Genomic DNA, 14,071 nt, shown 5'->3' with positions numbered 1-14,071 from the left:
CCTTTCCTACTAACTTCTCTGAGCATAGTTATGCCCAGTTGTACACCCTTCCTATACTCCTCTTCCCTTCCCCTCTCACTCACCCACCCACCTCCCCTCCATTGTATTCATGTGTTGCCGCTATATATTGTATGATCATTGTATGGTAGCATGTTCTGTTTCTACCCACCTTTACCTTATCTCTCTGCTGGAGCTAGAGAGTTGTGGGGAGGAGAAGACAGAAGGCTATCATCAGCACGAATAAAAAGACAGGTATTGGCTAGAGAGAAGGAAATAATCAGAGCACTTGAGGCTAAGAAGAGAATGCACCGCTCTTAACAGAGAGCCAAAGGGACAACAGGGGATTAGATGAGATACAGAGAACCATAGAGAGTTCAGAGAGGAGGAAGGGGAGAGTGAAAATAGGGCCACGCCTATAAAGACAACCCTGCAGGGGCAACCAAGTTCCCCAGCAAGCAAGAGGCTAAACCTCCAGCAAATAGGAAGTTCCAAACTCGCCACCCCATGAGAATAACCAGCACTGTAGCACGTGACTGCGATCGTCGCCTCACAGTTAGCATTGCTATGACTAGTACATAGGGCCATCTGATACAGAAAAGACAACCGGACGGTCACTAGGCAGCACCACCAGTAAAGGGGAAAGGTCAGGCAAAATGTCACTTTCAAAGACTGCCAACCTACAGAAGATCTTGCTCCAGTGTTTCAAAGGCCAGTTCATCTGTTCAGTGATGATTAGGGCTACATGTGCTCATCACTTTACAAAGAAAGCTCTTTCGCTCTATTTCCTAGATGGCTTGTTAGTCAAAATGTCCCCCTAGTCATCTATCAAATCAGACAAAGCAGTGAAACATTTGGTGTTTCATTTCAAGACATAACTTGTGTATCATTTTATGGTGATCGATATTCTAAATGACACCTCTGCCATGGGTAGTGCATATAAGTTGCAATCGCAACCCCAAATATGTTAACACTGCGGGGTGAAGCAACGGGTTATGACAGCAGTGGGGGTCAAGGGCTGGCGTGAACTGATGTGGCACAGGTGTGCTACAAAATATTTCCGCCTGCCACTTATTTTTATTGTTTTATAAATTAAGTACTGGGTTCCACCCCTCGTATCCCACTTTGCCCAAACTCCTTACCCCCCCCCCCCCTCCACCCCTTTGCTTTACATTGCTCTCCTTTATTTACCACTTTCGTTTCTTTTTTCACAGCTTTCCTTTCCTTTTCATAGCGACGATGTATAGGCCTATGCTCAGTATGGAATGGGGTAGGACAATGAGGGTTCTCATTCATGTCTTTGAGTTTATGACTGGGAGCCGGTCAGACAGACGGTGCTTTATTGCAGCTCTTGGCTGGTCTTATCCTGGATGAGCCTGATTGTGCAGATGTGTGGGGAAAATAATCTTATGAGTGGAGCTGGGGAAAGTGTATGGTTAAAGGTCTGCTTCAAAGAGCATCTACCCATGTATAACAATATAGGCACTGTGCTTCTACCTGGCGAGGAACTCTAAGGCTCCACGTGAGTAGTGTAGGCATTCAGCGTGTCATCAACATCAGCTACATTGTCAATTGCAGTTTTTAGGGGTCAGACTAGTCAGCACCTGGCATCCCTTCCCATGTGGAAGGTTCTAGGGTAGGTTATGGGTCACCCAAACCAAACAACAAGACAATGGCCCAGCCTTTCTTTGGGGAATGTATTCATGCAAAATGTCTGTTTGGTCACTGGTCCATGATGTGACTGACTCACTAGCACCATTAAGGGACAACATCACATGTGTGTCACAACGCACACAAGTGTTTAAAAACGCAATACTACGGGATATAGGCAGGGTGTGAACAGTAATCATTAGGTAAGAGGGAATGAGTCAGAAGTCATATCTTTCTCTAATCCTATATGATGCAAAATGTGCAAACTTCAATATATTTTCTCACCTCTCTAAAATCGTCCTTTTTCAGTTTGCCAGTTTCCTCCACAACCGCAGAGCTGAAATAAAAACATAATACAATAAAAATGTCAGTCTCTAGTGCAATTCAGCTCTGAGGCCCACTTAATATGATAAGATAGGTTATTTATAAAATGCTTAACACCCAGAGGTTACTAAGCACAGACCCGGGGATCGAACCTGTGCTGCTCTATTTCGTCTTGCTCCCAAGGCGCGCGCGTTGCCACTGAGCTATCCTCCCGAAAAATAAACCATTTGACAACACTGTTCAGACCAGAGGACACAGGAAGGCTGGATGGTCAAGAGAGAGACCAAGGCCCTAAATGCCAAAATGTGGTGCTGCTGTAACGTCTGAATGTCCCTGCACCCACTGTGATGCATTATGAAAATACTGGGACAGTCAGCAGTGCGGTGGAAATGCAGAGCGCCGCCACTCTTCCATCCAGAGGAACCCACAGCCTTTGCCGGGGTATATGTGGTAGTTGATATTGTGCAGCCCATTTAGGGTTATTTTTGCTCCAGTGAATGTTCCCTAATGCGAACATAAGTCACAGCTAACACACAGTCCCTGATTTGCACAAGGGCAGACATGAATTCAGTAAATGCTCCCATTTGAATGTGTGGGTGCTGGTGAAGCACCCACATATTCACTATGGCAAAATGGGCCTACTGCATCCTTCACTAATACACTGTTTTATTTAAGTTCAAATAAAAGTGCATGAGGGCAGTTTTACCATATTTTGCGCTTTTGCACTCCCGATTATCCAATAACATACAGCTAGGAGCATAGCACAGGTGATTGCTAGGCCTAGAGGAAAACCTGCGGCTTAGCAGAAAAATTGATGAGAGAAAAAAAGAGCAAAATAGAAAGACCAGCAGATTTGCAAAGGAGACCAATCAGATCAAAACATTTCTCCTTTCAGAGTCAGGGGACAAAGTGAAGTTTAGCACATGAGACCGCTAAGGGCAGAGGAAAGAAGACATTAAAGCAAGGGTGCATGAAAGAAGAGATTGTTGAGGAGCATAGAAGGGAGGTTTAGAGAGCTCACCAAAGGAGACGTCCGAAAGCAAAAGAAAGAGAGGCTGACAGGGAGGGAGACACGTTTTAGCCCAAGAGACTGCTGCAAATAGGGTTGGGTGCTAATCAGAGGATGCATACTCAAGGATTACATAGGAGACCGTTGCGATTAGAAGAACAGAGTTAGATAAAAGATACATGAGATTAGCACTTGAGACTTGAGACTGAATGCATTCAGAAATAAGGAGCACAGCTCGAAATACAAGCAAGTTACTTGCTAAACTCAGGAACTTGCTGCCTAAGGACACCATGGCAGTGGGTGGAGGCTCACAAACAGAACGTGCATGCATGATTTTAATGCCAGGGAGTATGGGATATTGGCGATGGTACAGGGGCTCAGAACTGAGCACTGAATGGCTATAGCAGATGATGTTTGGCGGAACTGAAATCCCACTCCTCCAACAGTAGAAAGTGCCTCACCAGATCAACCTCCCACATGCCCACACCGTTGCTGCCTGGGGTCATCAAACTCTTGCATGGACATGACCACCAAGAGGGTGCAAGCATCACAATGATGATGCATGAAGACGCAAAGTTAATATTTTACACTCACAATGAAGCGTGACCGGGTGACGCTGAAACAGTGATTGCCATGGGTGGTCTCCAAAGGTCAGGAGAGAACTTCTCCTCCAGGCTCACTGGAATACCTAGGAGTAGCAACTTTGCAGCGGGGCATACATTGTAGTCCCACCTAACTGGGAAGTGTGAGGGAACTCAATAATTGGATTATGGAGAACAACATCATACTCCTAAACCAAAATGGGTTCAGAGAGGCTTTAGCACAGCTGATAATGGTCTGTCTCTGATCACAATTATAGAGCAAGCATGGGTAATACGAAAACTGACGGTATATATGGCATTCGTGGACTTTAGTGCGGCTTTTGACACTGTTGATAGGGGAAGGTTATGGCGGAAATTGGCCAAATGGGAAATGCCTGGGGGTTTCCTCAACATGATTAAGACACTTCATGAGCGCACAAAGTCAGAGTAAGAATTAATTATTCTGGGGGTATGACTAAGTTGATAGACACCTGCACTGCTCTAAAACATCCTGACACCCACACTGTTCAAGTTATATTTGGTCAATCTGGGTGAGGGATTTGGCAATAGCTGTAACTGATTCAACAAGTGCTATTCTTTGTATTAATATTAATATTTGCGGTTGTACATTGAAAGCCACAATGAGGGGAATTAGCAACTAAGTCCCTTGATGACACAAACAAGGGACTTAGTTGCCAAGTCATCCCCTCATTGCATGGCGACAAGCAGGGACCAGAGCAACACTTCGCTTGAACGCGGGACGCGGCAATGATATTTGCAGGTAAGTCCTGGGGTCCTTGACAGCCCACCCACTCTGAGGACCAATCACATCAGGATGCGCTTAATTCCAGCACATAGTCGAATTATTACAAAGAGCAGCACTTGTTGAATCAGCTACAGTTATTGCCACATGTGATGTAAAAATCGGGTCTAAGCTATTTAAATCAACTGACAGCACACACGCCATTTGTGGCTTTTAATGTGCAACCGCAAATATTAGCAAATTAGTCTTAACTTCTATTAAAATGGAAGCAAGGGCAGGGCGAGCCTTTTAACATGATGCAACCCGCATTAAAAGTAAAAGCGCCTTTTTGCAACTTTAGCTGACAATGTGTATAGAAGTGTTCACAAACCGCCACCTTCTTTCCTTTCTCTCCCACGCCCTTACCTCACAGTTGGGATTGATCCCCGTTATTACACTTCCAGTAATGATCAAGAGAAATAAAGTTGGGTAAGAAATGTTTTCTCACATTACAGCACACTTAGCACGAGTTTGTTCAATCACAACCATTCACCAATCATTAATTTCTAATGTGTTTTCCTTTTTTCATTTTTTCCTTTTGACTTTTCCAAACCTAAACATCCATCCCTTATCTCCTACCCTCTCTCTCTGTGAATGGGAAACTGAAATGGAAATGCATACGTTTAAAAAATGCCATTTGCTTTTGTTTTCTTCTCAATAATGTTTGATTGAATTACTTAACTTTCTTTTCTGGATATTCCGTTTTACCTTGATTTTTACAATGTGGTTCAGTACATGGGGATTGGATGGTGCATTTATTATTTTCACTTATGATGGGTCATAATTAGATAAGCCCTGATTTGAGAAAGGCACCTTGTCGAAACACGTGTAATCGATAGGGCAGATCAATTAAACTTCCTTATCACACAACCGCAATTGGACTTAAGTCTCCAGCATAATTATTTTTCTGGCGGAGTAATAAGGTGTGACCACAGCAGCCTGGTTTCCTTATTCGAAATTGGGATAGATTTGAAAAGGAAGAAAAATGTGCTTGTGGTAATATGGTCATAGAGTTCTCTTTTTGCCTTCTGTAGGCTGCCATGGAAAACGAAGAGGGGCCCTGTATGGAACCCCGCCTCCCCTTTCCATGGTGGCCATCTTGGAAAAGGATTTTCCTTCCTACACCGGGACGCCCTGGGAACCTAGGGTGCTAATGGCCTTCATCCCCCATTCCAAGGGCTGGAATGGGGGGATAATGGTCCAGAAATCTCGTTATCCACCCTCGCTTTACTTGGGCTGATAGCTTGGACTGCATAGGACTGCATTGGACGCATAGAAATGATGGCTGTGTTTGAGGACTGCTTCTTCCCCTATGTATGTGCATCATAAGATGCGATCGAATTCTAAGGAAAGTACTGTAACAACATGTGAGAATAGCAACGTCTACAATTGTAATACCTTTTGAATTTTAAGTTTTTGACTGTCAGTGAATAAACTCACCTGGCCTAGATATGTCAGTGAACAAAAAAAGAAAGGGTCATCAATCATATTTGTGATGTCATATTTGATGTCATGGGTGTTATTCTTAGCAGTGCACAGTGGTGGTGTGAGTTATGGTTGCTTAGTTTACCATAACTGGCGAATTTCATGGGGGTTTTCGGTTTTACTTGTAACCATAACGTCCCTTTAACAAAGTTTTTTCACTGAATTTGATAGGTTTTTAATAGCGCAACTTAACCATAACGTTCCTTTAAGAACGTTTTTTCATTGAATTGAATTTCATAGGTTTTTATTAGTGTAACTTAACCATAATGCCCCCTTAACTCCTTACGTTTTTTCATTATATATGTGTATATATATATGTATATCCTTTAATTAAACAAACCAATATGCAATATAAATTATATTAGAAAGCACTATCAAAAACCCCAACCCTGTAAAGGAAGACAGAGGCATGCAGAAAGTAAAGATGCAAGCACTCTGTACTCTTAGCAGGGAAGAAAAAAGCAATAATTCACAGCAATGTTTAAAATGATACTCTTCTTGATGAAAAAGGTTAAAAAGGGAGAGCTTAACCAGGCCAAAGGACGGCAACAAATGAACCGGGTGCAGGGCCCTTTCAACAGTACCCTAATCAGAACTAACTTGGTGGTTCTACAGTATCAAACTAGGCTTCTTGGTGTTGTGCGAGCGGTTTGGATGCAGCATGTTCTGATGAACCAGACGGGGAGCAGTCGTTGGACTCAAAGTGAGGCTTATGGCGGTTCGATGCAACATTCTAATTAAGCAGGTTGCTAGGGCCACCAGAGTCAGTTTGATGTTCACCAGAGCTTCAGTTTGTTTGAATGCATTTGAACACTGTCCACAGAGTTTGATGCGTTTGATGCCGTTGAAATGCAGGAGACCTTTCAACGTAAGGTAAACCCTTAATGCGAGTTACTTGGGGTGAGAAATTACATATTTACACTGTTGAACCTCAACATTTCAACATCTTCTCTTTTCTTTTTATTTTATGTGGCACACAGTGCTTTGAATCAATAGTCTCTTCAATCTCATTGTTTGCAGTTAAACAAGTTACATTTTATTGGTTATTTCTTTACCAACAGACTTCTATTTTGCTTATTTAATGCCAGTGTACATGTTGCACGTAATATGCAAGAGTGTCTGGTTTGCAGACCACCCTTTCTGAAATAAAACCACCTGTATCATTTTATATTTAATAAAAAGCAAAACAGCCAGGCCCTCTGCGACCTTGCCGGATGGCAATTCCACGCAGGGTTTATTTATTTATTTATTTCTACTGCGCCACAGTCCGCAGGCATTAGGGCGCAAAGCAGACAACATAAATCCTAGGTGGGGAAAAAAGTAGGTGTGAGGGACAGTAAATTTCAGTTTTATTCGAACAAAGTGGTTTTCAGATTTTTACGGAAATTTCTGTAGCTTTCCTCTGAACGCAGGGATATCGGAAGTTTATTCCAATCAGTTGCTGCTTTGTTTGGGAAAGATCTACCTTTTCCACAAGATCTTTTGGCATGTGGGATAACCAAAAGTTGAGTTGCACTTGAGCGCAACGTCCTACCCGGGGAGTATTTTCTTAAAGATTGTTTTAGGAAGACTGGTGCTTCTCCATATAGGCATCAATGGGCCAAGGCCAGTGTCTTAAACATGATTAATTTCTCCACAGGCAGCCAGCAAAGCTCCTTCCTGTATTGTGAGATGTGTTCCTCCTGGTAATGTTATGGATTATCCTAATGGCATCGTTCTGGACAGTCTGTAATTTCTGGATGTTCTTTTTGCTTGCTCCGCATAGTAATGCGTTGCTGTAATCGAGCCAAGACATGATTGTGGCTCGAACCAAGGTTACACCATTTTTGCATGGTACCAGGGAATTTATCTGTCTCAGAATTTTTAAGTGGAAGTGTGCGTTTTTGGTAACATAGTTGACGTGTGCATCTGCTTTGAGAGATGCCTCAACTATGGTTCCCAGGGTTTATACTTTTTGTGCATTCTGCTATTGGTTTTTACATCTCTGGGAGCTAAGAGACAGCAGAAACAGAAGAGTAAGAGTGACTTCTACACTAGCAAAAACAGAGCCAGAAGGGGAAATCATGTACCTGACTTGCTGGACCTGCTGAATCTCCTCCATCCACGTGGGAATAAAAATGCTCCCAAAAAAGAGGGAGAGAAGAAAATCCAAGACTGATACCAAATTTGATAAGTGAAATGAGACTGCTTTTAAAATTAAGTCCTGGGTGGGTGCCATTGAGAGCAATGTGACAGTAACAGAAATTCTTATTAGATGCGGGAGATAAAATGGAGAGGAGATGCTGAAATAGCAGCTGGATAAAGGATAACGGAGAACTGAGTATCTGCTAACAGTGCCTGGAAAACTAATGCAGGGCCGTCCTACATGAGAGGCCTGTGATATACAGGTGGAGCTGGAGGGAGAGAGATTAGGGCCTCTCTGTAGAATTAGTTCAATCACAGCTTGACTTCACATATGAGGAGCCACACATGAAAATCCTCTAGTGCCACAGGATCCCGCCAAAGTGCTAAAGCTTCAGCCCAACCATTATGATTCAACTTACAAGTGAGCAAAGTCTGGAGGTAGCTTGGGACGATGGCAATCTATGCTATATGATACACCAAGCATTCCACTGTTGCAGGCCTTTTGCCATGCCACAGCGAGTAGAAGGCAATGCCTCGACCTGGGTATTTCAACTCTTCTGACCGTGGAGCAATCATGGGCCCTGTATCCCATTTCGATGGACTGTGAGTGGCTCTATGGATGTTTTCTGAGCATGGTTGAGTGGTGGAAGAATAGGGTGAGAGGGTGGAGCTGATGATTAGCAAAGGTGACAGCAGAGAACATTGAATGGATAGTGTGGCAAGAGATTGCAACAGAACACTTTCCAGTGAGACATGTTTGACCTGACAGAAGAAAGAGATGTAACAAAGCAGTTTAATAGCCCAAGCTACACCTTCCTCAAAGTAAGCGCAAACACACACACCTAAAACTCAATCATCCTCACTCTGTTGCAAACAGAAGTCTAAAAGGTGCTGTTTACCTTTCCTGACACCCATTTATGCCTGAGGAGAAACAGAGAACACATGATTCAGTTAAGTACAGAATATCCAACAAACCATATTTCTAATAAGATATATTTCTTTTGAACAAAAAGACAATTGTTAGAGAAGGTCAAACTGTGACATTAACTGTTTCACATAAAATCCTATTAAATTCTTAAGGGAATACAATTTAGATTTTAACAAAATGCCCCTCTTTTTGCCTGTAACCAATCTCTTCTTTCATGAGATATTACAAAGACTGTCTCTGGGATTCAATGTTCACACATGAAATAGGCATCCTTTTTTACGTGGGACCTAAGAGACAGATTATTTGTATTTTGTTTTTCATATTAAAAATTGTCTGCTTATTGAAAGGAGGTTCAACAGTAACAGAACAAATGACATTTAACAAAGACTGTCGGCCCTATACAGTCTGCCCATTAACTTTCCATTTTGACACACAGAACTTAAAATAAGTTCTCATTACCAACAGATGGGAGCCATTGAGCAGAGCGGAGTAGCACTTTAACTCAATTTACATCAGGGTACTCCTAAAGCAAGATGCAAAAACACTGCACTGGAATAAAAGACCAGATCGCCATTAACAACCACATTTTGGAGAAAAAAAACAACTTCCTGATGGAAGATGCATAATAAAAAACAACAACAATGTTGTAGGGTAATGGCGGAAATGCCCGATATTTTTGAGGGTGTTATTTACTGATACACAAAATTCCCTGGACTTTTCAATTCGGACGTGGCTTCAAGGGTATTTCTCTATAGAGAGAAATGTGAGCTCTTGACACTTTGACATCTGGACACATTCTGTGCAGCAGATCAGAGTGGCTAAAATCCACAAAAATATTGGGAGTTTGAAGTGCCCCAACTATCCCCCCACCAGCTCCACAGCACAGTATCCCCCCTACCACCTCCCCCCACCAACTCCACAGCACACTATCCCCCCTCCCGCCTCCCACCACCAACTCTCCGGCATGGCCACTCATGGCAATAAGTGTCTCAGAGACAATTACAAACATGACCTCCCTCCCTTCCTACCAGCCCCTGGTGATCTTGGGCGCTGAAGGCGCTGTGACTGATGCCTCGGTGTGCGCTGCTGTGACTCCTGTGTGGGAATGGTAGAAGTGGAAGTGATGGAGCCTGGCCCCTGCATCTGTTGACGTGTCAACTAGTTGCTCTGGCGGATGGCCTTGCCAGTGCAGAGACACTGTCAGTCATCTTCCTGACCCTATGGCTGCATAGTGTTAGAGCGGTCATACTGGCAGTTGCCTCGGCCCAGTTCCTAGCGATGGCCCACACAATCCTGCAGGTGGCCCCTTGGATGCTGTCCCGTATGGCATGCAAGTGTTCTGAGTGCATGTGCCCTACCTCCTCCATCTCCCTCTGTCTCCGCTCCATCTCTTCAAGCCTCTGCAGGACTGTGCTGCTAGTTGGTGTGTGCTGTGCCGGGGCTGCCATCAGGGGAGTCATAGGATGGGGTGTATACATCCACCTCAGGGGTGTGAGCATGCTGCCTGCGATAAGGGCTCTCAGGTGTTGGACTATGCTGCCAGCCATGAGGCCGCTCAGGTGTTGGGCTACGCTACCAGCCATGAGGGCGCTGAGGGGTATGTGGCCCTTCTGCATGGTGCGACACCGGGCTGGTGTGCTCGTGTCTTCACAGTCACCCAGCCTGGAGGTGGGGCCTCTGTGTCAGACCCTCACCCTCCAGCTGTGGGAGGCTGTGCAGTGGGCCTTGCAGTGGTTCTAGTGGATTGTGGGGTGGGCGTCGGCTTGGCCTTGCTCTGTTGCAGTGTCTCACAGCGGGACATCCACCTTGGCGTGGGCTGACTGCATCTTTGCGGGGTGACAGTTTTGGTGGCGGACCTTGAGGGCCTGGATATGCCACTCCAAGATGGGCCTGCCCCCTGGCCCACCTTGCATGCCTCTAGAGATGACACAGGAAATGTTGTCAGGTATGGTTCCCCCACATGTGTTGGCATGCAATGCACATTTGCTATGGTACAGGGTGGGACCCCACACATTTGGGCAGATGGGCATGGTTGGTCAGGGGAGATTGCAGTTGGGTCCAGCATCATGGGCATGGTAGCAGCAATGAGTGTGTGACCCATGCCCAGTTGGACTTTGGCCTGGTGCGAGAGGGTGTCCATGCTGGGTCAGCTCATGTTTGGCATGCATGCTTGTAGTCCTTCATGCCCCACATCCCCTCCCAACATGGGGCAGGCAATTGGGCCCCCAGCATACTGGTGTGAGTGCTGCACAGTGTTGTGCTTGCTCACAAACCACAGTCCCGCTGGCACAGGGTGCACCAGCAGGGGTGTGTTGTGCATGGCTCTTGGCTAGGTCACCTGCCCCCTTTTCCCGCTGCTGCAATGCACAGGGGCGCCCTTGGTGCCCTGGTCCATGACTGCTGTGGAGGGTGGCTGCTGTGCCACCCCTTCACTCCACCCTGTTGGCATGCCCAGCTACTGGGTCTGCTGGCATGTGTCACTGTCCACTGGGGCATCTTATTCTGGACTGTCATTTGGGCATGGACTTGTGCTGGGAGGGTTGACTCACCTCCTGGCTGCTGGCATCCGCCTATGCACCTCCGACTCCCTTGATTCCCTCCATGTCCAGCACTGTGCTTCACTTTTCCTCCCAGGTGGTGTGGACCAGTGGCTCCAAAGTTCCTCCTCCAGTGGCAAGTGACCCCTGGCAGTGTTCTGACAGCAGCCCACGCTCCCTGTCCCTGAGGTCATTCAAGCTTTTGTGACAGTCCACCCCATCATGGGGGACACCGGCCACAGCTGTTACTTTCTGGCTGATGGCATGCCAGTTGGCTGTCCTGCACAGTGCTGATGTTTTCCTTTGGTGAAGGCCATATAGCTTTTCAGTGTGAGCAACAACCTCATCGGTCAGGACCAGCTCCCACTCACTAAACTTTGGTTTTCGGAGTCGATTTTCAGCCACTTTGCCTCTGATCCTCTTCTGAGACATTCTGGCGTGTTTCCAGGTCTGGATGGCTGCAGGAAGTGGAGATATTTGATGGATTGTGTTTTTCAAAATGGCCAACGCAATGCTTCCCATTCCGGCGGTGACACAATTTCCCTCAGTGCTAATGGTGCCGGGGTTACCGGCGGTAGCGCTATTAGCACCAAAGTTTCGGTGCAATTTCTGCTGGGCGTTTATAGCGTTACCGCCAGAGTGGGGTGCACATTCACGCCAGGTTGTGAGGCAGCAGTAATTCCGCCACACGACCCAGCGGAAATGCTATTTCTGTTCGGCGGAAATTGCGCCAGAGGCATTCTCCTAGGATCAGCACAGTGCTTCATTATTTATTATTAGTTTATAGTGTAAGGGCCAGAAGAAGGGTTTTCTTGACACAGTACAGGGGACATTTTTATTTTAACAGACATCCTGACAGTCACCTTAGATATTTAGTTGAGGCAGGGAAACCCCCTCTTAGAAATAGGGAAAGATAGGTTTCCTCTTGCTCAGTTTTTACTAATAAACGTCTAAAGCCCCAAATAAGCCACCTTTGTGTCAGAGTCCTTCTTCTGCATCCTTACATAGCCCATTGTCTATTTAATTTGTATGTCAGTGATCTGTCTAGGGAAGTTGAAGAAATAAGATACTTCCCTCTGCGGTGGCATGGAAGGAGGAGTCTGACCAAACGCTGGCATAGTGATTGCTATAAACCTTTATTAAAAACCAACAAACCTATCTATCCCGAACTAGAGGTGGATTCCCTACCTCAAACAAACTAAAACCCGTGCAGTCAGGAAGTCTGTGTAGTCCAAATCAAAAATTCACTGTCCTAGTCTAAACTCCTATTATATCCCTATCACTTAAACACAAATCCTAATCTAAGAATAGTTATTTCTACAGCCCAGGAGAATGACTCACTTCTCCTGGGTTTGTGTCTCTCAAGGTGCAGCGTTCTCACCTTCTGGAAATGTTCCAAGGTTCACAATCAAAGAGGTTCCAAGGTTCATAACCAAATGAGACAAGGTTCTATAATATTCAAGTGAGGCTAGGAGAAGGACTCCCTTCTCCTAGCGTGTTCACCATTCTTTGTAAGGCTCCTCGGGGCAACTTCAATTTTAACTTCTTCAACATTTCTTGTGGTTCCTTCCAATGGCTTCTTCCAGTCTCTAGTTTCTCTATCTTGCCCGCACTATGATAAAGAGGTTCCCTGGGTCCTCCTTGACTTCCCAGTACCACACTCTTGTGGAACTGGCCAGGGAATGGCCTCGCATGGTGTTCCATTACTTTCTCTTCTTATTCTTCTATTTCTTCTGCTTCACGATTCGCAGTCTCAAACTTTCCCGGCCCGCTCCCAGATGCATTCTTATTCCCGTTATCGTCTCTCTGGGAATGCTTCACCAGTTTCATCAGGGGACACAAGATTGTTCTTCCTTCCTCTACTTCTACTTCTATTCGTAGGCCATCTTGTCTTTGCAGCCAGGTACTATTTAGCAGTCTAGATGCATGTTCCGTAACAGACGGTTCACTCACGACAAGTCACGCAATCCCATCTCAGTTTCTCCATCTCAAGGGCGCTGGCTCCCAACCGACTCGCAAGACGCTTCACAGGTGTCCCACTGCTCGTCTCTGCCACTCTGGAGAGCTGCCTCTCTGCAGTCTCCCAAAGTCCAGTTTCAATCTTGTGGGATTTTTGTGGGTGTACTCTCTCGCCGGGCTTTCCTTCCAGATTCAGAACAGAACAAAGTCCTTCCTTAATGTTTTTTTTAAATAGCAGGGACAGCACCACTGTAATGTCAGATCAATTGACAACAACTGGTCGAGCACTCTTTCTACTTGATAGCTCGGGAGGATTGCTCAGGGGCAACGTGCTCGCCTTGGATACAAGACGATGCGGAGCAACACAGGTTCGATCCCCGAATCCATGCTTAGAAACCTCTGGGTATTAAGCACGTTATAAATAACCAATCTTAACGGTGCTTGTGATCTTCTTCGTCCCTGTCTTCATCACAGCGAGATTGCCTGACAGTTTACAATAACACATGGTTTCAGACTGCATCATAGGTAGAGAAGTTTTGGGTGTCAATACCCCAATAGGATTGGGAGTTAAAGGTGCTGTGTCCAGGACTCATGTCCTTTTCCCCAGTAGGGGAGTTCCTCCCTATGAGGGCGTCCCGCATGTTACCACCTGTAGGGGGACTATTGTTTAGCGGC

General features: G+C 45.5%; 1 protein-coding gene across 1 annotated transcript in view; it reads right to left on the bottom strand.

Annotated features, from left to right (window-relative positions):
- Positions 1–14,071, bottom strand: part of LOC138472515 (trichohyalin-like) — a 1,377,820-nt gene that overhangs the window by 1,161,655 nt on the left and 202,094 nt on the right. Inside the window, exons 8-9 of the mRNA XM_069610736.1 lie at positions 8,872–8,893; positions 1,933–1,984 (exon numbers count right to left, since the gene is read on the bottom strand). Of these exons, the coding sequence (XP_069466837.1) occupies positions 1,933–1,984; positions 8,872–8,893 (74 nt within the window). The remainder of the gene's footprint in view (positions 1–1,932; positions 1,985–8,871; positions 8,894–14,071) is intronic.

Source organism: Ambystoma mexicanum, chromosome 8 (assembly GCF_040938575.1).
Source record: "Ambystoma mexicanum isolate Mex_15411 chromosome 8, UKY_AmexF1_1, whole genome shotgun sequence".
Classification (NCBI taxonomy): Eukaryota; Metazoa; Chordata; class Amphibia; order Caudata; family Ambystomatidae; genus Ambystoma; species Ambystoma mexicanum.
This window is presented reverse-complemented; position numbering and strand designations above follow the sequence as displayed.